This window comes from Falco naumanni, chromosome 14 (genome assembly GCF_017639655.2).
Source record: "Falco naumanni isolate bFalNau1 chromosome 14, bFalNau1.pat, whole genome shotgun sequence".
NCBI lineage: Eukaryota > Metazoa > Chordata > Aves > Falconiformes > Falconidae > Falco > Falco naumanni.
Window position 1 is genome coordinate 717424 of NC_054067.1, and position 22658 is coordinate 740081.

Below are 22658 nucleotides of genomic sequence, written 5' to 3' on the forward strand. Positions count from 1 at the left end.
GGATGTATGCACCCCGGGTTTGAGGCATTGATGAACTGCCAATTAAAAGGCATTTGGACGGGTGTTCCCTGTCAACAGGTTTATGCCATTATTATCTGCTACAGAACCTGCTGGTGGTTGGGACTGTCTTGCAGGTGAAGGGGTGATCTTGGGCTATAGTGTGTTACCCAGGAGCATAGAACGCCCTGCAGCCGTGTAGGGGTTGCGCTGGACCAAGGTGCAAGCCAGCTGCCACACTTGTATTTTGGCCTGCAAGTGGCCACTGCAGGCTGCTTCACAGTCAGGAAGGTGGGTGTCCCTGGTCAGGTGTGAACTTTTTGTCTCTCCTAGATGGGTACTAGCTCATATCCTCTGGCAGGAGATCAAGTGCTTCATTTCTAGCCTCGCCAGTAGCACCAGATGTTATTTTCCATTTACATTTATAATCCTGTTCTGAAATGCATTAAGCAGTTTATGTCAAGTACGCTGAAAGGCAAAGCCACAGACTGATGCTTACAGTTTTGCAAGAGATTTCCTTTATCAGTTTTTAATGTTTTCTTACTTCTTCCCATCATTGTTGGTCTGTGGTTTTAGCTCTTGAACCACAACCAAGATGAGCAGTTTCTGAAACCAGCTGTCTTGACAAGAATATTGAAGGATTGTCTTTGTTTTCTTTAACATAACTGATGCAGTTACCTGTTGCCTCCTTCCTCCTCAGCTGGATTATTTCATAATGCTGAACATAGTATTTACTTGCACAGGAGTAAGGGTCCCTCTCATGCCTTCCTGTTGTACGCAGTGAGGCTCTTTGCATTGAAATAGAGATATCCAAACTTTGCTAGCTGAAGGGTTAGGTTAGCCGCTCGCCCTGAGCCTGGGAAGCTGTGCCTAGCAGCCATGGGGTACATTGGCCCACACTTGCTCTCAGGCTGCTACACATAGCGTAACACTAAAGACAGTGCAGCGTGCAGTGCTGAACCGGCTTCTGAATGTCCATAAGACTTAGGAGGAGTGGCTGGGATCGCTTGGTTTGTTCAGCTTGAAGAAGAGAAGGCTGAGAGGGGACTTTATTGTGGTCTACGACTTCATCAAGGAGAGCAGTGGAGGGGGAGATGCTGATCTCTCTGGTGACCAGATATAGGGCACACGGAAATGGAATGAAGCATTAGTAAACTAGTGTGAAACACTTTCATAAACAATGTTGAGATCTTTATATAAGGTGTGATTTCATTTTGGTGGGGGTTGCAAAATGAGGAAGGCTGAGGGAGCACAGCATCCTTGTGTGTGGTGTGAGCAAGATGGCCTGGTGGGCCATAGCTCATCAGGCAGAGCGACGTGCTCTCAGCCCCAGCCTTCTGGCTTCTGCTGCTGCCCTCCTGAAGATTATTTACTGGGGAGAAGTTGAAAGTTGCTCTGTTTAGCACCCAGCTGGGGAGATTTGCCTCAGTGCGATTCTGCTTTTGCAGGAGTAAAGTGTTTTGCGTGAGATGCTGTGTACATCCAGGCAGCAGCAAGCCTGCGGCATGTCTGGTGTTGGGTCCCTGGAGTGGTGCTTGCAGGGCACTTTTTGAGTGCAATGTGTTGAGGGGAGAGGTGTGGGCAGCTAAAGGAAAGGGACCACCAGCCAGTGACCAGCACAAGGCGGGGGTGGTGGTAATACAGGGTGCTGCTGCTGTGGGAGGAGGTGCTGGAGCAGACAGTCTATGCCAGTTTGTAAAGGTCTTTACTCTTGGCTCTTGGGTTCAGTCTTTTATGTGCTGTTCATGGCTGGGCATCAGAGGCAAGCTGTGGCCCTGCTAAGATACTGCAAACTGAACACAGTCACGTTCCTGAACTGCCCCTGCCCCTTCTCCCAGGGACTCCAGGAGGGTTAAAAGCAGCAGCAGCAGCTCAGCCCTGTTGAGGGAACAAGAAGCACTTTGTACCTGCTGAACAACCTCAGCTCCACCCCCAGCTCCACCAACTGCCATCACTGCTCCCAGAAGTGAGTGAACAGGAGGCCAGGCTTTTCTGAGGGAATGCAAGGGGCTTGGGGCAGGAAGTGGGACAACTTGCATTTGGGGGGGTGGGGGTGAGCATGGGCGGCAGTTGTCACAAAGCCCTGATGGTTAAGTGAAGCTCTTTTGTTGTTTCTTGCCTGTCTGCTTGGGCATGTTCCAGTGTCTGCTGGCCACTCAGATGGTGCGGAGCTGGGTGTCTGGTGTTGCAGACAGCAATTGCCAAAAGGCAACAGCTGTTCTGCAGAGCTGAAGAGAATTAGGAAGTGGAGTTGAGCTTTCTGTAGCATAAGCCAGTTCCCCTTCCCAGCTCACAAGAGCTTTCTTCCCTATGTGCTGCAAGGAACAGTTGTGTCATGGTTATGTGCACTGTGTGTGTTTCTTTTTCTCCCTTGGCCTGGACACCAGACTTTCCTTGATTGGCGTGTTGCGGTGGTCTTACGTAGCATGGGAGTATGCAGTCTGGAGACTGGTACCTCCTTCACCATGTCAAGTAAGCTGTCAGTCTCTGTCTCCTCTCTGCCACAGTAGCTGATAGCAGATGCAGGGAGAAGAGTATAAAGAAAAGTACAAACACAGAGTTTCTCTGGGTGTTCTTCCAATTTTCTGTGGTATGGCCAAGAAGTATCCTGCTGTCTCTGTCCCATTGGTAATGTGTCAGACTTGGTTTGTGATTCAACGTTATTATGGTACTTACGTGTTTATGCTGGTCCTGGGGGTGTTCAGCACTTCTCCAAACCTATCCTGGTCAAGTGAGATTCTGGGCAAAAAGAAGAGCACAAGGCAAGCAACTAGCTGTTCACGGTGTGCTTTACGCGCCTTGCTGAGTACATGCAAGAGAGCAGGTAGCTGCTGCTTCAGGGTGGCATGTTTGGGGACGTCCTTTTGGTTTCTGTAATTCCTTGTGCTCCATCTGGTATTTGACAGGGCTGAATTTGCTGAGCCTCTGGTTTGGAGCAAGGTGAAGATGCCTGGTTGTATGCCAAGTTGTGACCTGATATGCACCTTGCATGTGGTGACACAAAAGGCTTTAATCGCACGGTTCTTCATTAAAATCCTACCTACTACAAATGAGGCAGGGGCATTACTGCTCTGCCACCTCGGCCTGACTTACCTGGAGCCGGTTCATCCCCCTCATTGAACGAGGATGGTGGGTCCACTGTCCATAGCACCGAAGTTTCAGGTGATGCAAAGGTCTATACCCCTGTAATGGATGGAATTCACACATGTGCAGCAGTCTGTCTGCATTGTCTAAGTTTTCTGTCTTCTGGATACTCTTCAACAGTCAAGGAGTCATGGGTAAAGTATTCCTGCCCGTTGCCCCCTAGCTTGTGTATTACACAGCACGTGACTCTTTACAGTGTGGAGAAAATGTGGTGGGTTTTTTCTGTGTGAGAGGATTACTAAAAGATACCTATGGGGTGGGGTATACTGGGCTAGTAACAGTTACCAGGACTTTAATGAAAACTGGATATGGAAAAAAATAATTACTTTAGGCTGTCAAAATTCCCCTTTCAAAGTAAGCTGGCACCAAATACAGGAATGTTCCTTTTTGTTGACATTCAAGGGCTTTATCTGATTTGAGATAATGGAAGCAGTTGGGCTTCTACCACTTCCTCTAGGAAGTTCCACTTTCAAAAATATTGCTGTTGCAGGAAACACTCAGATTTTCTGGTTGATTCCATCAGTTTGGTTTTGTCCCAGTATCCCTAGTGCCATCTAGGCTGTTTTTAACCAACTCTCAGGGCTTAGACCTCCCAGCTGGAGACTCCAGCAGCTCCTGTTGCAGTGTAAAACTTTTGTTCTTCCCGTCCTTTCTTCCTTGGTAAAGCTTTTCTGGCCAGCTTTCAGTCTCATTAGAAACTGCATCTTGGGGTTTATAGCTTATGCTTTTTTCGTACTTTGAAATAAAATGGAAAGCAGTACAGATGTGCAGCAAACCTGAGAGTTATTTCTCCAGCTGATTTGTACTCAGTTGCTTGACAGTGGTTTGGGTCAGTGCCTGTATGTCTCTTAGAAGAAAGTTGCTTTGGGGGTTGCTGTTATGTCTCTGAGGTAGAGACAAATGCAACAATTTCTGATTACTTGGTCCCATGCTTAGCTGAGGGTGTCTGACAGAATGGCTGTGTAATAACATAACAGCAGCAATAAACACCTTCTTTGACATGGTTTCTAAAGACTGCCCTGGCCTGGAGAGCAGAATTGTTTTCCAAGGGTGGAAGGCTCTGTTGAAGCTCAGTTTACAAAATCCTGTCTTGATCCAGTCTAGATTTGGGTGCTTAGGTAAATGCAAGTTCCTTTCAACACAGTGACACTGCCGTATGCAGGAGGCAGGAACCTTGCTGCAGTCAGCCAGCCACAGGTGATCTGCAGTGAAGCTGACGTCCTTCTTACCGATTGTGATAAATAACTTAGTCCCAAAACAGGATTACAATCAAAGTTTGCAATTTCTTAAGCAAATGGAGGCAAGCAAACAGCGTTGGGTGCACCGGGAGTCTCCACTCCATCAAGATGCACACTGTACAAAATTTATTTTTGGTTTGTATTTCCTAAACTAACACATATTCATAGCTATTTCTAAGAAAGGGTTGGTTTATGTAAATGGATCCTTGGAACAGGCGTGTACTTCGTGGCGCATGCTCTTTCTATCTCCGAGGGTATCCGGTGGTCGGTGGATGAAGTCAGCAGTCTTCCTCGGCTCACCCTTAGGATGACCCTAGATTTTACGCATGTGCCCTGTAAACTTCTCTTACTTAACACCACGCGGTTAGCAGCTCAGCCTGCATGTCAGGGTGTGTAACCAGATGTCCTTTGTAAGGTACAGGAACTCGGTATGTAGCCAGGTGTTCTTTGCAAGATACGGGAACTATACACATTGATCACTCCATTTTTCTTAAGCATGTGGTTATACAAGGGTATGTAAGACAGAAGGTTACATTTCATCATGTGGTCCTAGTATTGTTCTATATTGACACGAATCAAATGAACACATTTCACACAGATTGTCCTGTTTTCCATGAGATCAGAAGCCATGGCAGATCCCACGTACTTGTAGGCTTGTCTTTGCTGCAGCTAATGCCTTTTAATTTGGATGCTGTCCCCAAGCTGGCTTCTCTCCACACAGACCAAACTGCCCAATCCTGCTCTTTTGTGGGCTTTCAACTGAGGCTACAGTCTGGTGGCTGCTTTGCTCAAACTGGTAACTTCTGTTAAAAAGTTTGTCAAAACGGTCTTGTCACTAATGGAGGAAGAACAGTCAACTGGAAACACTGCCAACTGGATCTGTTTACTTGTCAGCAGGAAATTAATAGCCAAGGCTGATAAACCAGTGAAGCTGTGAAAAGGCCGGTCTTTGTGTTGGATGTGATGGTTAGAGCTTGGGACCAGGAGGGGCCAGCTGGGAAAATCCTCTACCTTGCTCATTTGCAGGGGGCATGTGTAGCCTGAGCATGTGAGGGCCAGTGTGTGACTTCTTCCCAGCTCTTGTTTTAGCAACTGCAGTCTCTGCCTCTGTTACATCCCAGCCTTTGTGTGTATTAATCTATGCCTGGTGAATCTGTTCCTCTTGATGTGGGAATCCCAGTTTGTTGATGACACTCGTGGGAGAGTCCTTGTACACCCCATGTTGGGGCTTCCTGCGGTTCAGCTCTTCGGCATATCACTGTGTCTTCTGGTGAGGGATGGCATGGGCTTTGGCATGCACAAGAGCAGGAGTTTGAGATCTACTAGCCACTCACCCTTGGGTGAATGTGCAAACCCTGTCTTAATGCCAGCGTGGGATAGCTTGTACTGGATCATGTTGTGCTTCTCCCCCAAGAAAGAGTGTTCCTCCAGGGCTGGGAACCTCCCACTTCTCAGGAACACTGAAACAAGCCTGATTTCTGATGAAAGCTGTGAGGTATGAACAGATACCAGTCTCTTCTTGGAAGCCTGCTGCTGACCCCTGCCTTTGGGACACAGCACAGTCAGAAGTACCCATGTCCAATGGCACACGCGCAAAAGGCCTTTAGCAGAGAGAGATGCCCCTATAATAAGGTAATGCTGGTACTTGTCTGGAGAGAAGTCGCTGCAGAGAGCACTCTCTGCTGTGAGTGCTGACGTCGTTCCCTGTGCCGATGCTGGTGGGGAGAAAAATCTCAGGCCTGGCTTCCTTGAGACCTCTGTACTGCTTAAGGGCATAAAAACCTGGCTTCTTGTGCCACTGCTTGCCAGCCCCTTCATGATGAAGAGCTGCACATGAGCATGGCAACACCTGCCCCCCCCCCCCCCACTTAATGTTCAGGAGAGAATGGTGGAGATTTGGTTTGGGGCTCTTAACTCTGAGATGCCATGGGTGGGTGACTATGTGGAAGAGGCAGGCTCCATCAAGCAATTTGATCCCCAGGATGCAGGTGTCCTCTGCCTTCCCTCAAGGGTGTCCGTGTGTTGTGCAGTCTGTCTGGGGCCCTACTCCTGCCTGGCGGTGTTTCAGCTTGGATGTGGGGATGGCTGCATGTCCTCTGGCTTCCTCTGAACCACGGAGAGGGGCACATCAAGACTTGGCTCTGTTTAAAAAGTCATGGAGTAAACCAGGAAAGCCTTGTGTAAACAAAAGCAAGCTTTATCCAGCTCCACATCCATAAGATGACTGTTGCCTTGTGGAGGTGCTTGGACAAAGTTAGGATGAAGCTTCTGTTCTTGGCCTTTGCTAAGGGAAAAGGCTCCCAGCTATCAGGCAGGTTCGCCGATAGATGCAGGCAGGGTGTGCAGTGCAGGGCAGCATCTCTATCAGCTGCCTTGGGTACAGATGTGAATGCAGACAGGCCCACTGAGCACTCTGGGAAGCAGCTTGCCGCTTTTGCACTGCTGCGCTTTCTACGAGGGGAACTGAGTCTGTTTAAAGTCAAACAGCTCTTTGCAAGCTGTCTGTAGAAGGGAGAAGCCAACTTTGGAGTTGACGTCCAGAGTCATTGAGGACCTTTTGCTCTCTGGCTCCTCTTCGTGGCTCTGCTTTACAACAGAGCTATCTGGAAGACTGGTCTGTGCTGGTCACAGTTGTCAGAACAGAAGATAGTAAAGATGGTTGATGGCAAATATGGGTTTTGGAGGACACTGTCTGGATTAGTACTTGCACACCATCCTTGGGAGCCATAGCCCATCTTGCTTTGCTATTTGTTGAACTTAAAATGTGCTTTCTATCTTTCCTAGCAGGCTTTCTTGCATCAGAGTGTGACAGAGAGCAGTCAGATGCCAGGCAGTGCTTTGCCATTGCCTTGTTCCAGAGCCTGGACAGGGACGTTCCTATGTGATTTTTGCACCTGGATTTTTGACTTGTCAAATTGGTTTAAACCTTACAGACGTCAGATTTGCAGAGGAGGGAGTGGTTTACTATGTATTCAGTATGGGGCACTTCACTTTGATGGGAATTCTTCTGTTCCCTTCTCTCATTCCATGAGTCATTGCATTTAGAGAAGGCTTTTTTTTCCCCTTAGATGGAACTAGTCAAAGGTAACGTAGTTCCTCACCTTGCTGCTGGTGCAAGTTTCAGACTAGCACTTTGTGGGGCAGCCCCTTTTCTGTGATTAAGAATGAGATGACGTCATCTTGCATTAATCCTGCAGAGATTCTTAACAGGAACTCCCAAAGAAGCTACAGCTGACTGGTTTTGTGTCTTTTTAGAGTCCAGCTAATCAGTATACTTCACGCTCTATAATCTCTCCACGAGGTGCTCCAGGCTGCCTGCATTGTGCTGTTGGGATGGGGCAGCATATTTAAGGTGAAGTGGTAGAAGCAGATTTGGCAGGAAGAAAAGTCATGAAGGAAGAGAACTGGTTTGGAAGCTAGTGGGTATGAAATATTTACACAGCTGTGCGATAATCTGAAGGGGAAGCAGCATGTGCTTTTTGTATATGTGTACGTATGTATTTGTGCACACATAGGGCTGATGTCTTTTTGTCAGATTTCCCAGTTTTTTTCTGCTGCTTTTGGCAAAAAACCACTAATGGTTTAATAGCTTAGTAGTGCCTGTGCACAGAATCAAAGGTTGGTACTTCATAATTTTGTGTTTGCTTTGCTTTAAATAGGAATTCCCATTCTGATTAACATGAAACCTGAAAATTGAGCTGTCAGAGCAGTCAGCTTGGTGAGATCAGTGCAAGTTCCTGACTGTGAGCAGCTTGAAGGCAGTCCAGGCACAGCTTTCCTGCTGTACAACCCCAGGGCTCTGCTCACCTCACAAGGAAACTTGTGAGAGAGTGTTGCCTGGGATAGAGCATTGCTGAAGCACCTTGCTGTGAAGCAGCTGAGTTGTGCTGCTCTTAATGCATTTCTTTCCATCAGCCAGGTTTGGCATGTTTTTTTGGTGATGATGGACCAAATTCTACCCAGTTACATTCAGCACTTTGCTTCTCTTCCACCATTGAGGGGTTTGGGGTTGTTCTTTACAGCTCCAGGTCTTGGAATCAAGTCACTATGAAAGAAAGTCAGGATTCAGAAGCATGGAGGTCTTTTGGTCATTCTTTTTTGTTCATGAGTTTGTAGAGAAGGGCTTGAAAACAGCACAGCTGTGGTCTGGAGATTCACAAAGCATCTGACTGAGACTAAACTGTAATGGTGTTTAAATAGTCTTAGGATGTCTTAAATAGTCTTAGGATGTCTGGAAGGACCAACATAGAATTTCTTTGAACATCCAGTGCTAATGGTGCAGTGGGTCATGGTCCCTCTGCAGCAGTGTCCACCCATGAACTGTTTGTACTAAAATCAGTGACGGAAGTTAGTGTTATATAAGATGCCCAATTTTTTGCTGTTGACATAGTACTTTTGTCAGATCTGGCATTATTCAGGAGAAAATATCCTTCCCCTTTAAGAACATTATTGTTTTAGCCTTTTTTTTTCTTTCTTTCTTTTTTTTCTTTCTCTTCTTTACCTTTTCCTTTCTCCATTTCTCACCTTTTTTTCCTGGCCTCTATGCCTACTCTTTTCTTCCTCCAACACTTCTTTCCCTTCAGTCATTCCATGTGCTCATCTCCTGAACCATTACGCCCATCCTCTTTCAGACCACCAAAGCACTTGGTGGTTGTGCACTGCTCCTTTCTCTGGGACACCTGCTGATGGGAGGGAAGACATTTGCAGTTCCAGGTATGCCTCCCTCTGGTTCAAACTTCATCTCCTTTTGGCCTGCTCAGGGCTTCAGGATTGTGCATTGGACATTTGTGATTCTCTCAGTTTTGGCAGGCCTGTGTTTTAGAAGGGAGCAATTGTAAGTTTCCAGGTGAGCTGCTGAATAAGGAGGGGATTTTTAGCTTTCTTTGTGAGTCTTGGTTCTCAATGCTGGTTTTTTTTCATTGCTGAAAATGACAGGGTTTTTGCAGGGATGAAAAAGATACATTTTCCCCTGCCACAAATAAACAGATGAATGAGTAGTGTGGCATTTTGTGTTGCTGAAGCATGAGCTTGCCTGCTTGTAACATCCTCCTTGTTATGAGAGATATAGAAACAGAAAATCTTTCCTGGAGCACTGAAAACCGCCTTTTGTATCCCCTCCAGGCAGCAAGAGCGTGGATACAAAGTGCTTGTACAAATGACTTGTTTATACTGTCTTCAGAAATACTGAGGCTTAGGCCTCCCACCTCAAAGTGAAAATCAAAGTTATTGGTTAGTTTGGGTGGATTTGCCTCTCTGAGTCCCTGTGGTGGGTCAAAACTCGGCTGATTCCCAGGTGCTGCTTGTTGCTTTTGTCAGTTGATGAGTGGTTGAAGTAATTTCTTTTGTTAGTGCTTCCTCAGAGACAATAAGCGCTTCTAGCTGCTGCAAGGAGAAGTGGTCCTGTCCTTACCTCCCTAGCCATCCTGCCACTGGAACAAGCCAGCAGATAGGGAGCAGGGGCTCCTGCCGCTGCCCCTGTGCCCTGCCAGGTTGCGTCTCAGCCCTTGTGTCTTGATCTGTGACCTGGGTTGGCTGGACATGTATCTTCTGCTGCCACCTGCACAGGAACCTGCTGTGGAGGGGTAGGAAGGTGTTGAACAGCTGGGGCTGTTTGCTTCAGAGCGCCTGCATCAGAGCTCTTGGATAAGCCAGTTCAAGGTTTACCAGGCTTGCCCTACTGACCTGCTTTCCGGTGGATGGTGTAAAACCTTGCTGGCCCCAAGCTCTTCTGCGTGACAGTGCTCTGCAACCCGTACTGGGTGGCCCACTGCATGGAGCAGCTCTACAGGATTTTAGTTATTTAATGCCTAAAGCTTCTCAACTGTTACAAACTACATCAGTGCAAAAACCCAGGTATTTTTGCCGTTTAACATAGACTTTGAAAAACAGTTGCATGAAGCTGTATTGGTGAAGGAAGTACAAAATGATGCCTTTTAATAGGATTTAACTGTGCCTCGTTGTTTCCTAGGCTGGATGTGCTAGACCCACAGTACAAAATCCACTGTGCCACTTGTTGTGTAATCAGCAGGTTGTGCAGCTGAGACGAGTTACTGAGAGGTGTGCGTTTTCCTTGTGCTCTTTCACAGATGCTGCAGTCCAGATTTTATGTGCATTTCCCTTTTTTCCTGCAAATAAGGCCGCTTGCTTGGTTTGTGGAGTTCAGTGGGCTTTGCCAGTAGAACCTGTGTGCTCTGGGAGTAGCTGTGTCTTCCTCACAGCATAAGAGCAAAAAAGTTGACTGGAGGCATCAGCTCTCAGTGAGGACTTCCCAAAACATGTCGGTTGCTTCTGCTCCAGCCATTTGCAGGCTTTCTAAGAAGGAAACATGTCAGGGTTCTCTCATGTCTGTATTTCAGCTGGGGCTTTCCAAAGCAGTCTCTGGGCAGAGGTGAAGAAAGGAAAATATTTAGCTATCAAGGAGACTACTTGAGAAAACCGTGAAAGTAGTCTGCTTGAAAAATAGACATCAGTCCTTGGGCTGGCCATGGAGAAGCTTGGAAGAAAAAGGGTTAGCCTGCTAACTAGCTAAACGTGTGCTCCCATGCTGCATGATACCACTGGATAAGGCTCTTAATTCAGGCTGGTCCTGGGTCCATCTCTGCTCTGAATATTCATGGTAGTTTTTTAATGAGCTAAGAGCAGCCACAATGTACTTGCTGCTTCCTGCTGCCCCACATTGGTTTGGGGGACAAATGAGATCTCATTCTCACAGCATTGAAAGCATAGATCAAAACCCTGACTTGCTTAAAAAGGAAATATTTCCCCATTTTTTAAATCAGTTGGCTGGTTCTACAGTAATTGAGCACTGCACAAATGAGACAATGCAGCTGTCAAAATCTGCCTTTTACACTCTTTTTAGTGGACTATTGTGTTGGCCCACAAAAAAGTTGGGCAGACAGCATGTTGCCTGTCCTGACCCAGCTGCCTTGCCCATTCTGTGTAAATAGCTTATGTGCTTGAAGAGTGGGCAGCTCCTTAACGCTGTGATTCACAGGGTGGTAAACTCAGTGTGATTTCAGGTTTGCTTCCAAATGCTGGACTGTAACCTGCAGCATTCAGGAGCTATTTAATTTCCTCATCAGTACTAGCATGCTGAGGTCTGTTTGGAGAAGCCCTCGTTGCCCCTGCTAGTGCAGAGGTGTCAGTGCTGGGATGCAATATCTACCACCTCCAATCTCACCCTGAAAGAAAACCCCAGCCCTTTGCATCATTAATAATTGGGAGACTGTAATGCTGTGAATTTCCCTGTCTTTGGTACAGTATCTTTTAAGTCTGGACTAGCTCTCCATGGGGTGAAGCTTTCCGGGGGGGCAGCAAAAGAACCTGTTGCAACTTCAGTGCTGAATTTTTAACCCTGGTGTGTCTGCTGCTTTGCTCAGCACTGTGTGCTTGTGAAACAAAACTGCTGGCGATAATTTGTGATTCCGTGTTACCATGTAGAGGCCATGTGCTGCAGATTTTCTCATTCAGACTCAGCTGCATACTGCTGGAGCACTCAGCCAGGAAAGACACATTATTAATGTTGAAGCATACTAATTTTTCTCTTTCCAGGTGTTTCAGTCACATCAATGCAGTGCTCTGCAACATGGGGCAGGGAGATGAAAGGAAGGATATCTGATAGGCAGCACTTGAATTTTGTTCATTAAAATATCCGGTTTGCAGGTAACCATGTGTGAAATTGGTGTCAACAGCTTTCCCAAATAAAACATTGGGATAGACATTTGACTGCTGTTATGTGCACCGCTGAGCTCTGCTTCCCAAGCTCTTGAATTGGCAGCGGCTGTAAACTTCAGGTGTGCACAGACACTGCAGAAGCACTTCTTTCATGTAGTTAAGCTACATGTGCCTGTCAGACGGAGGAAAGGTTTTTGCCTTTTTACAAACAGGTACCCATGGGGAGCCCTAACTCCAGCCTCAGCCAGCCAGAGACCTCTCTGCTGACTCTCCTCTCCTCTTTCCTGCAGTTCTTCACAGAGTATGGTCCTGATTACGTGCTGGAGATCACACCGAGCTGCAGACCAGACCGCAACGAACCACAGAGAATTCAAGAAATTCTTAACACTATCAAAGGTGAGTTGTCCAAGCCAAAGCTCCTGCTTCAGGCTTACAGGTCTTTTTTGAGAAGACTTCAGGAAAGCTTGTTGGAGTCCTTCTTGCTGACTAGAAGGATGAACCACATTCACTTGACTGCGCATTGCGTACAACATCATCCATTTCCTGCTTCACTTGGGATTCTCAATATTAGTAGCACATCAGCCTAGAGCTGTGGGTCCCTGTTAGCAAAAGTGGCCATTGCCTTTCCTCTGGCTGGGCAGAGGAGCACAAGGCCTCATCCTTGTTAGAGTCATAGAACAGCCCAGGTTGTAAGGGATGTTAAAGATCATTTGGTCCAACCTTTTTTGGGGAAGGGAGCCTAGATGAGATTATCTAACCCCCTGTCAAGTTGCATCTTGAAAACCTCTAGCGGTAGGGACTCTACCACATCCCTGAGAAGGTCATTCCAGTGATTGATTGTTCCCACTGTAAAAAATTTCTTTCCTATAATGAGGTGAAACCCCTCCTGGTGTGACTCATACCCATTGCCCCTTGACCTCTCCATGTGACTCCTTGTGAAGAGAGAACCTCTCTCCTCTCTGTAGCTGCCCTTCAAGTACTGGAATACTGTGATGAGGTCCCCCTGAGCCTTTTCTTCTCCAGGCAGAAGAGGCCCAGCTCCATCAGTCTTTCCTCATAGGTCAGGTTCTCCAGCCCTGTGATCATCTTCATGGCCCTCCTTTGGACCTTCTCCAGTCTGTCCATGTCTCTTTTGATTTGTGAGGACCAGGACTGGACACAGCGCTCTAGGTGTGGCTGACAAGCACCGTGTGAGTTGATCCCGTCTCTGTCTCTGTCAGTAAAGTCCCTGCAAATGCAGCCCAGGATCCAACTTGCCTTCATTGCTGCAGCAGCGTGCTGCTGGATCGTGTTCAGCTTGCTGTCCACCAGGACCCCAGGCCCCTTTCAGCAAGACTGCTCCCCAGCCACGCAGATCGTAGCCTGAACTAGGCTCTTTGGTTATTCTGTCCCGGGTGTGGGACCTTGCCCTTGTCTTTGTTAAACTTCGTACTGTTCTTGTTAGCCCACTCTTCCAGCTTGTCTGGGTCTTTGTAAGATTGCTCTCCCTTCTGACATGTCCACCTCAGCAGCCAGTTTGGTGTCATCAGCAAACTTGGTGAGGTTGCTTTCAGTCCCATCCTCCAGATCATTTATGAAGATGTCGAACAGTGTGGGGCCCAGTATTGATCCCTGGGGGACCCCACTTGTGACAGGCTGCCAGCCTGAGTAAAAACTACTGATCACCACCCTCTGCGTGCTGCCTGTGAGCCAGTTCCCTCCCTACCCACTTTGCAGACCACCTGTCCAATCTGTATCTTGCCAGTTTGTCCAGGAGGAGGCTGTGGGAAACAAGTGTCAAATGCTTTGCTGAAATCCAGGTAAACAACATCCTCTGCTCTCCCCATGGCAACAAAAGATGTTATTTTGTTGTAGAAGATGACCAGATCACCCTGTCATGCTTTGCCTTTGATAAATACATGCTCGCTTTTCCTAGTCACCTGCTTAATTTGATTTTAGGCTGCTCATAGTTTCTAGGAGGACTTGTTCTGTGACTTTTCCAGGGATTGAAGTAAGACTAATGTGCCTCTGGTTTTCTGGGTCCTGTTTTGGGCCCTCCTTGTAAGTTGGGTGTGACAGTTGCCCTCTTCCAGTAATCAGGGATATCCTCTGATCTCCACAACTTTTCAAATATTGTGGACAGCGGCCTTGCAAACAACATCAGACACTTATTTTAACATAGATTTATGTCGGTTGAACCTTTGCAAGAGGTCACGGATCACCTGACACTGCTGGTGAGTGGACACGTGCATCGTAGATGTTCCTATGATCTGGAATGCAGCTATGCTGGTAAAGACAGGTAGAGAAGGTATTGAGAACCTCTGTCTTGTCAGCATTCTTAGTAATTGGTTTCCCTGCCCTTGTTACCAATGGGCCTGTGTCTTCCCTGGGCTTCTGCTTTCTGCTCATGTGTCTGAAGAACCCCTTCTTGTGTTAAGGCTATACTTGAAAAATATGATCATCATCATCATATTTGAAAAATCATGACAATCAGGTGAAGTTCCCAGTGACTGGAGAAAGGGAAGTGTCATGCCTATTTTTAAAAATGGTAAAAAGGATGACCCTGGGAACTACCAGCCAGTCAGCCTCACCTCTGTACCTTGTAAGATCATTTAGCTGATCCTCCTGGAAGCTATCTCAAGGCATTTGGATGACAGGGAGGTGATTAGAGACTGCTAACATGATTTCACAAAAGGCCAGTCGTGCCTGACTCATTTGGTGACTCCTGGAGTGACTGCATTGGTGTATAAGGGAAGAGCAACTGATGTCATCTACCTGGACTTCCGTAAGGCCCTTGACTGGTCACACACAACATCCTTGTCTCTAAACTGGAGAGATAGGGATTTGATGGATGGAGTGTTAGATGGATAAGGAATCAGCTGGATGGGCGCATCCGAAGAATTGTAGTCAGTAGCTCAATGTCCAAGTAAAAATGAGTAATGAGTGGTGTCTCTCACCGGTCTGCACTGGGACTGATATTGTTCAGTATCCTTATTAATGACAAGACAGTGGGATTGACTACACCCTCAGCAGGTCTGCAGATAACACCGAGCTGAATGGTCCGTTGATACGCTGCAGGGAAGGGATGCCTTCCCAAGAGACTGAGACAGGCTGGAGGACTGGCCCCATGTGAACATCATGAAGTTCAACAAGGCCAAGTGCAAGGTCCTGCACCTGGGTCAGGGTGACCTGCAGTATCAATACAGGCTGGGGGGTGAGTGGGTTGGGAGCAGCCCTGCGGAGAGGGACTCAGGGAGACAATGGATGAAAAAACAGATGTGAACCAGCAATGTGTGCTTGCAGCCTAGAAAGCTTTGTCTTGGGTGCATCACCAGCAGTGTGGCAAACAGGTCGAGGAAGGGGATTCTCCTTCTCTGCTCCGCTCTGGTGAGACCCCCGGGAGCACTGCACCCAGCTCTGGGGTCCCCAGCGCAAGGAGGACACGGACCTGTTGGAGCGGGGCCAGAGGCGGCCACAGAAATGGTCCGAGGGCTGGAACCCCCCTGCTAGGAGGAGAGGCTGAGAGATCTGGGGTTGCTCAGCCTGGAGAAGGCTCCACGGGGAGACCTTGCCGCGGCGTTTCAACATCTGAAGAAGGGCCGAGAGAGACTTTTTACCAGGCCTGTAGCGACAGGACAAGGGCGACAGTTTTGACCTGAAGGAGGGCAATTCAGCTTGGACATAGGGAAGAAACGTTTTTCGATGAGGGGGCTGAGGGACTGGAGCAGGTTGCCCAGAGAAGCTGTGGATGCTCCATCCCTGGGACTGGTGAAGGCCAGGCTGGGGGCGGGGGGCGGGGGGGTTGAGCAACTTCATGTAGTGCAAGATGTCCCTGCCGGTGGCCGGAGAGTTGGACTAGATGGTCTTCAAAGGTCCATCCCAACCCAGACCCTTCTGTGATTCATTTGATGAGATTAAATGAATTCTGGATGTGGTTGTGAGTGTCATCAGCCTCAGACATGCCCATACAGAGGCTTCCTGCAGAGGGGGGCAGCTAACTACACACAGCTAGACCGAAAAAGCTGGGGGTGTGAGCCCAGGTCGCAGCCTGGATACAGCGATGGTACCACGGCTTAACCTTGTCAGTAAGAGAGAAATCTCTTAGTGGACTGCCTGAGCTGGGGTTTGATGTTTGGGTGCAGGAAGACCTGGAGACGGTGGAGGGCTGAATGAGAGGCAGATGTTTTCAGGGGAATATGTTCCAGCTGCTTCTGATGCATGGTTTTCATTCCCTTTTGTACCACAGTGTCTGAGTTCAGGAGAGGAGAGCTTACATACTTACCTCTTCCCTTGCACCATGACTAGCTTTTCAGTTCCCCAGTGGTGTTTTTCCCCAGTCCAGTGCTGACTCCTAGGCACGCTTCCCAGTTGCTGATAATCCCATTACCACAGCTTGGGGAGCTATCACTTGCCATGCATACGCTCATCACCTGTTAAAAGCCTGACAGAGTATTTTACCCTCCTCTGCCTCTTTGGTTTAAATTGCCACTTGTTTCATCAGAAGTCCAAGTTCTGCATGTTTATGCCATAAACTCACATCCTCCTACCTGCAAGTTTGGTTGGAGCTTGTCAGTTAGAGTGAACCCTGCAATGCAGAAATAGCTCTGGCACAGAGTCAGCCCTAGTGAAAGTGTTTTCTCTGAGACGGTGCTTTGCTCTGGAGCAACGTTCCCATCCTTTACTCCCAAGAGAGTACTTCAACTCAATGGAAGCAACAATGTGTTGTAGTGACTTATTGAGAGATGAACAACAGGCAAGTGGTTAGACACCATGCTTGCTGAAATGGGCTTGTAACATGGCACACTACCAGCTGCACCTGGGTCACGTTCAGGCAGTTGTACCCCAGCCTGTTCGAGGGACCGCTGCCTCCTAGGAGGTGCAAACCTGCAGAACTGATTTGTGCCCATCCTTTGGAGACAGGTGATTTCAGTGTGGGTCTGTTGAAACACTTTGGGAATGTTTGGTCCAACACCTGATCACAACTGCTGCACTTTGTTACATATAGCTCCCCCACTCCTTTTCTCTGCTACACATGATAATTTTTGTTTCCTTTGTTGTCATGTCAGAAAAGATAGGTCTTCTTTACTGTCATATTTAGAAGTGCTATGTGGGGCATGAGGCAGTTATAAACCCTGTTCCCTACAGATGCTTGACTTACAATCTCCCAACTGCAGCTTAACTAGAACCCCTCTCTTCTGCTGTCAGACCCCAACAGACTGTCTCAGGAGCAAAAAGGCTTGGAAATTCATGCCCTCCTTAGTGTCCTTTCTTCAACATCAGACCTAGGAGAAGGACCAGGGCCCCTGAGCATTGGGAGCAGGGCACTGCAGGCTGTATTCTGCCTGGATGGCACCTCCACACCCTCGAGTGACACTTCCAGCTCAGCTCACAGCCACTGCCCCTGGGAGCTGAGCACATTCCTGAAGGAACTGCAATGTCACAGCTGCTGCAAGCACTGCATCTGATGAGGACATATATTTTGTGCCTAGGAAACCTTCCATGTTTGTGGAAGGAAATGGTTTTAGTAGCTGTGGATTTGTAGGGGAGGGAGGGAAACAGGTGGATCCCAGACATCTTTGTCTTTCCTGATAGTACTTGTCAAAGAAGCCAGATGTGTACTTGAAGACCAGGTGACTTGAGCGTGGTCAGTGGTGCAGATGGGCTGGTTGTCTGCTTGGGAAGGGGTCTGAGACCCCAAGTTTGGTCAGCCCTGCATTCAGTGCTCTACTAGTCCCAGGCAATGTTGCGTTTTCCTGCACAGTGGTCAGGATACCTCCCATGCACATCCAGACCTGTGGGTGAGCACCCAAAGGCTTCCCAGCCAGCATCACGTGTGGCTGAAATGGAGCAGGAAGCTCAGGGGCTGGGTAGTGAGATTCCCTCTGTCACACCACCTGCTGAGAGGAAAACTCACACCCGTGGCAGAGGGGAGAGCAGAGAAACCCTGTTCCTCACTCCACAGCCACCACAGAAGCTGGTCCAAGAGCCCAGTGCTTTCCAGGACTGGTTTTCCCTGCAGTGAGTTTTCCACTGGGCTTGCCGTGGCCATGCTGGAGGCAACAGGAGCGAGTGGGGCGAGAAGGGTCCATCCTCCTTGGCAGTGAAACAGTGACAGATGGAGCAAGGCAGAATTGCAGCCCCTACCCCAGGCTGCACAGAGGTGTGTGGCACTGCCAGTGCTGGGAGAACGGGCCTGCTGGGTGCTGAACAGGCTGACACCAGTAGAGCTGTGGCTCCTGCTCTTAACTGTTGACTCCCAGCGCTGCTTTGCTGCCTGCTTGGCTGTGCTGGTAGCTGCTGGGCTTTCCATCCCCTCATTCTCCAGCATCTGTGGCCCCAGCTGCAGCTCATGTAAGTGTAGAGCATCCAGTCCCCCAGCATGCAGGAAAAGTCATCATCATCTGCTTGGGATGTGAACCACCGTGTTTAAAGGGAAACTATGGGTGGGGAGGCAGCAGGAAGAGGACAGGGACCACCAGCCCAGCCTGCAGGCTCTCTTTAGCACACTTAGCTGCTCCAGAATTGAGGGTTGACTGCCCAGTGCTTTGCCTGGGGTCCCACAAAGCCACAGCTACTCTTTTTTAAATTTTTTTTTTAATTTTTTTTTTTTTAATTTTTTTATTTCAAGCTTAAGGTGAGACCCTGGTCCGCCTTTGGCAGGAACATGTGTACTGTCCTTGGGACCAGTTCCCATGGCACTAGGGTGGAGAGGAGGAGAGGAACAGCATCTCTCCAGAGCTGCAAGGCAGGCATCTGTGGTGTGCATTCCTGGCAGTGCATCTAGCCTGGAGGAAGGATGAGGCAGCAGGGACCACGTGCCTTTCTGGTGCTTGCCCATGAATCCTAAATCAGTGATCAGCCTGCAGGAGACGGAAGCGGTGGCAGGATCTCCCTTTGGTAGTTCCCAAAGTCTTTTTCACAACCTCTGCGAAAGGAGTGAGGGGCCAGCAGGGATCCAGGTCTGCACCGAGGCTGGCATTCCTGTATCACTGTGTGATCCATCAGGCAAGTGGGTGGCACCCTTGCCCCAGCCAGGCCGTCAGGCTGAAGTATCAGTGGAAATATCCTTTTCTGCCTCCTTTTATTTGCAGGGAATCTGAAGCATGTTGTTTAGTGGAGAAGAAAGGCTCAGGTTTCCACAAGAGCATTTCCGGTGGGGAAGACAGTGTGTTTATGTGAGCAGCTGGTGAATCTTGTGGCTGCAGGGGAAATTTGGAAGAAATTACTGTTGGTTGGTTGATTTTTTTCAAGAAGAAAAGCTGCTGCGCACCACAAGCACCGTGGCTTTACCCAGGCAGGAGCGTGGGCCCTTCAGCCACAGCCTTCCAGTGGCAGCAGAGCCTCCCTTGCTCCTTCCTCTTTACTTAACACCACAAGAGTTTATTCTCACAACTGGTTTTAAATGTTTTTTAAGAGAGGGACTTCTTGGAGCTGTGAACCTTCCCCAGCTGGAGCCCAGTGCCACATTGGCTTTCTGGCAGGAGCACAGCCTCTGAGCTGCCCACCTGGGGAGCATTGCTGAGGACCATCCAGGGCCCGAGACATGGGCTGTGCCTCATAGTCACAGAAAGGCACAGCCATTGTGCTTCTAACTGGGATTTTTTTAAAAAAATAAAGTATCTGAAATACTCTTCCTGCCCTTTCCTTTCTTCTGGAGCCTACCCTGGCTTGCCAGTGCTCTTTTCCACAGTACTTCACGTGTTCAGCAGAGGTCCAGCCAGTACCGGAAAGCAAAGATCTAACAGTCACGTTTGTGACTGTCCCTTCTAAGCCCCATCACGTAAGGCAGCACAGACCACCACCCAGGGTGATGGGTGGGCTCCTGAAATCCTGTGCAGAGGGGCCAGACCCCAGGCACGCTAGCCAGGATGTCAAGGGAGATGCAGGGCAGGGGGGCAGTTCCTGTCCCAGGTCTCAGATGAACCTCCAGATATCCCAGCACCCCCTGAGAGCTGCTACTCAACCTCTCAGCGAGGGGGCAGGTACCTGGGGCAGATCTCTCCCACTACCTTGTCTCCTCCTTTGCCTGGCCCGCAGAGCTTTCTTGTGCTGTTTCTTTTTAAAGATGTCTAGTCACTGTGGGAAAGTATATTTCCTGTTGCTTTAATAGATTATGCTGGAATAAACAGCAAGATGAAGGGACTCCCAGCCTGGTCTGGCTTTGTTTTGATCTCTTGCTTTTCACTGCCGATCCAAACAACAGGAAATCCAGCATGGGGGGATTTCAGCTGGATGTAGCTCCGGTGTCCCCACAGTGACTCCCGACCCCCTCCCTGCTGCCCCCCATGTGCCCCCCACACCTGCTGTGATGGGGTGGCGGAAGACTGGCCTTGTTTGGTGACAGCTGGCAGGAGGCTGGCACTGCCACTGGCACAGCAAAGGCTGTCGGTGTCTGGGGGAGATGTCAGCTCTGGAGACAGTTCAGCCAGGAGAAAAGTGAGGTATGAGAGAGCAGAGAAGCTGGCTGGCTCCTCCCTCCGACCCACCTGAGGGCCACACGGGCTCTGTCCCTGCACCAGGCATAGGTGCTTCAGCACAGGCACTGCTTCTGGAACACAACTGGGAAAACAAATAAATAGGAAAAAGCCCAAGTGTCATGCATTGTGGCATTAAATGGAGTTTAGCGGTGGTGCAGGGAGAACTGTACTTGGAGATGGGACTGCAGGGACACGGCACCCCAAACCAGGAAGGCTGGCCACCCACAGACAGCTGGGGAAGCGGAGGCAAGGGGGTAAAGCACCCCCTGCACTGTCTCCATCCACAGCCCTGAAAGCAGAGGGGCAACTGGAGCTCAGCTTGGCACAAACCAAGAAAACTGCAAAGGGTGGAACAAAGGTTTGGGGGGTACAGCCCTCAGCTGGCCCCATCACACCCAAATCTCCCCTGCCGCTGGCTGAGGGCACTAGCCCACATATGTCACCCTTGTCAGCCCTGGCACCAACTGAACCCCCTTCTTGCCCCCCACCCTAGATGGGTATTACAAGTGTGACCTGGACAGGGGGCACAGCCTGGACAGGGGGCACATGGGGGTTCCCACCCAAGATGTTGGGGGGCAAGTGGGAGAACATGTGGGGGTTAGGGGTGTCCAGGCTGGATGGGGGAAGCGTGAGAGGTCCCAGCCTGAACTGGGACGACACGGAAGGACTGAGCCTGGAAGTGGGGTGCACGGGGGTCCGGCCGGGCACGGGAGGGGCAGGCGGTGCTGGTACCGCCCCGGGAGCCGTCCCGCCCCGTCTCATCCCTCCCAGGCTGCCCACTGGCCTCGGTCTGCTTCGCCCTTCCCGGCGGCCCGGGCGGCCCGGGGCGTGAGGCCGAGCCCAGGTAAGCGCTGGGGGAGCCGGGGCGCCGCTCCCCGCCCCGCGCCAGCCTCCCACCCCGGCTGGGGACCCCGTCGGACACGTTCAACCGCCCAGGGCGGGGGGCCGGGCGCTCGCGCCCCGCTGAGAGCTGCCGTGTCCCCGCAGGCCCCGGAGGAGATGGACTCCCTGCGGGCCGCCCCCCGGAGCACGAAGGACCGCGAGGTGGCGGCGACCCTGCGCTACCCGTCCGGCACCGGGGCCGAGGAGCTGCCGGCCGCTGCTGGGGGGGCTCCGCCGGCCCCCGTGGTCCTGCGGGCGGGTGTCCATCTCTTGGCCAGCGTGCCCCTTCAGAAACTCAACAGCAAGCACCGCACCGCGGGGGGGGGGGGGGGGGGGGCGCTTCCCCAAGCAGTCCGGCTCGCCGCCCAGCTGGGGCGAGCCGATGCAGCTGCGGGGCACGGGGAGTCGTCCCCCCGCCACCGCCGGCCCCGGCATCATCAACTCGGACCCGGTGGACGAGGAGGTGCTCAGGGCATTGGTGCTGGAGCTTGGCCTCTACAGAGCGGACGAGCTACCGGAGCCCTGGCTCGCCCATCACGAGTTCATCAGCCGGCTGCTGAGGCTGGAGGGCGCTTGGGGAGGGGGGAGACCTTCTGCGTCGCTCCAGCGGGGGACTCGCCGTCGGTGCCCCTGGGCGCGGAGATCGCCCCGGCTGCCCCACCGGGGCCGAGGGCCGGCTCTGCGGGCAGGCTGGGGACTCTCGGACCTCGGGGCTGGAGGAGGGGTGGCCCGCCCCAACGCGAAGCCGCCTAGGCAGAGGTCTCAAGCTGCTGTCTTCATAAAATCTGGAAGGACCCTCTGCCCCCTTCCCAGTTCACCTCAGCGTTGGACGTGGGGACAAAGGGCGGTCCATCTCCGCCCGGGGACCCCGTGGAAAATGGCCCATCCGGGGTGGGAGGAGGCTTTGTCCCCACAGCCCCCGTGCCTCCTCCCGGCTTTATGGTGGCACCAGAGGTGCCATCTGCAGTGTCCCCGCCATGTCACCCCCGAGGATGGCACCTCTGTTCCCGCCTGCGCCCCGGGGCACACGCCAGCCTACTCAGGGAGCCCAGCCGGGCACAGCTGGCCCCCGAGCAGCCTTCGAGAGCGGGCGCTCAGGCCTGGAGTCAGGTTCGAGGGTCTGCGTGGAGTCCCAGCTCCACCCCGGGGCGGATCCGTGGGCGAGGGGCGGGCGGTGGCCTGGCACGCGTATCCCGGGCTCGGCTCCCGGAGCAGCTGGGGTACCCGGAGTCTCCGAGCCCCTGCGACCCGGAGGGGGTGCGTGTGC

At 50.6% G+C, this 22658-nt stretch overlaps 1 protein-coding gene across 2 annotated transcripts in view; it reads left to right on the top strand.

Moving 5' to 3' along the window:
* Positions 1–19663, top strand: part of HDAC8 (histone deacetylase 8) — a 38253-nt gene extending 18590 nt beyond the window's left edge. For both annotated transcript variants that reach the window (XM_040614059.1, XM_040614060.1), the window contains exons 10-11: positions 12344–12449; positions 19124–19663. In XM_040614059.1, the coding sequence (XP_040469993.1) occupies positions 12344–12449; positions 19124–19146 (129 nt within the window). In that variant the 3' untranslated portion in view covers positions 19147–19663. The remainder of the gene's footprint in view (positions 1–12343; positions 12450–19123) is intronic.
* The last annotated feature ends 2995 nt before the right edge of the window (positions 19664–22658 follow it).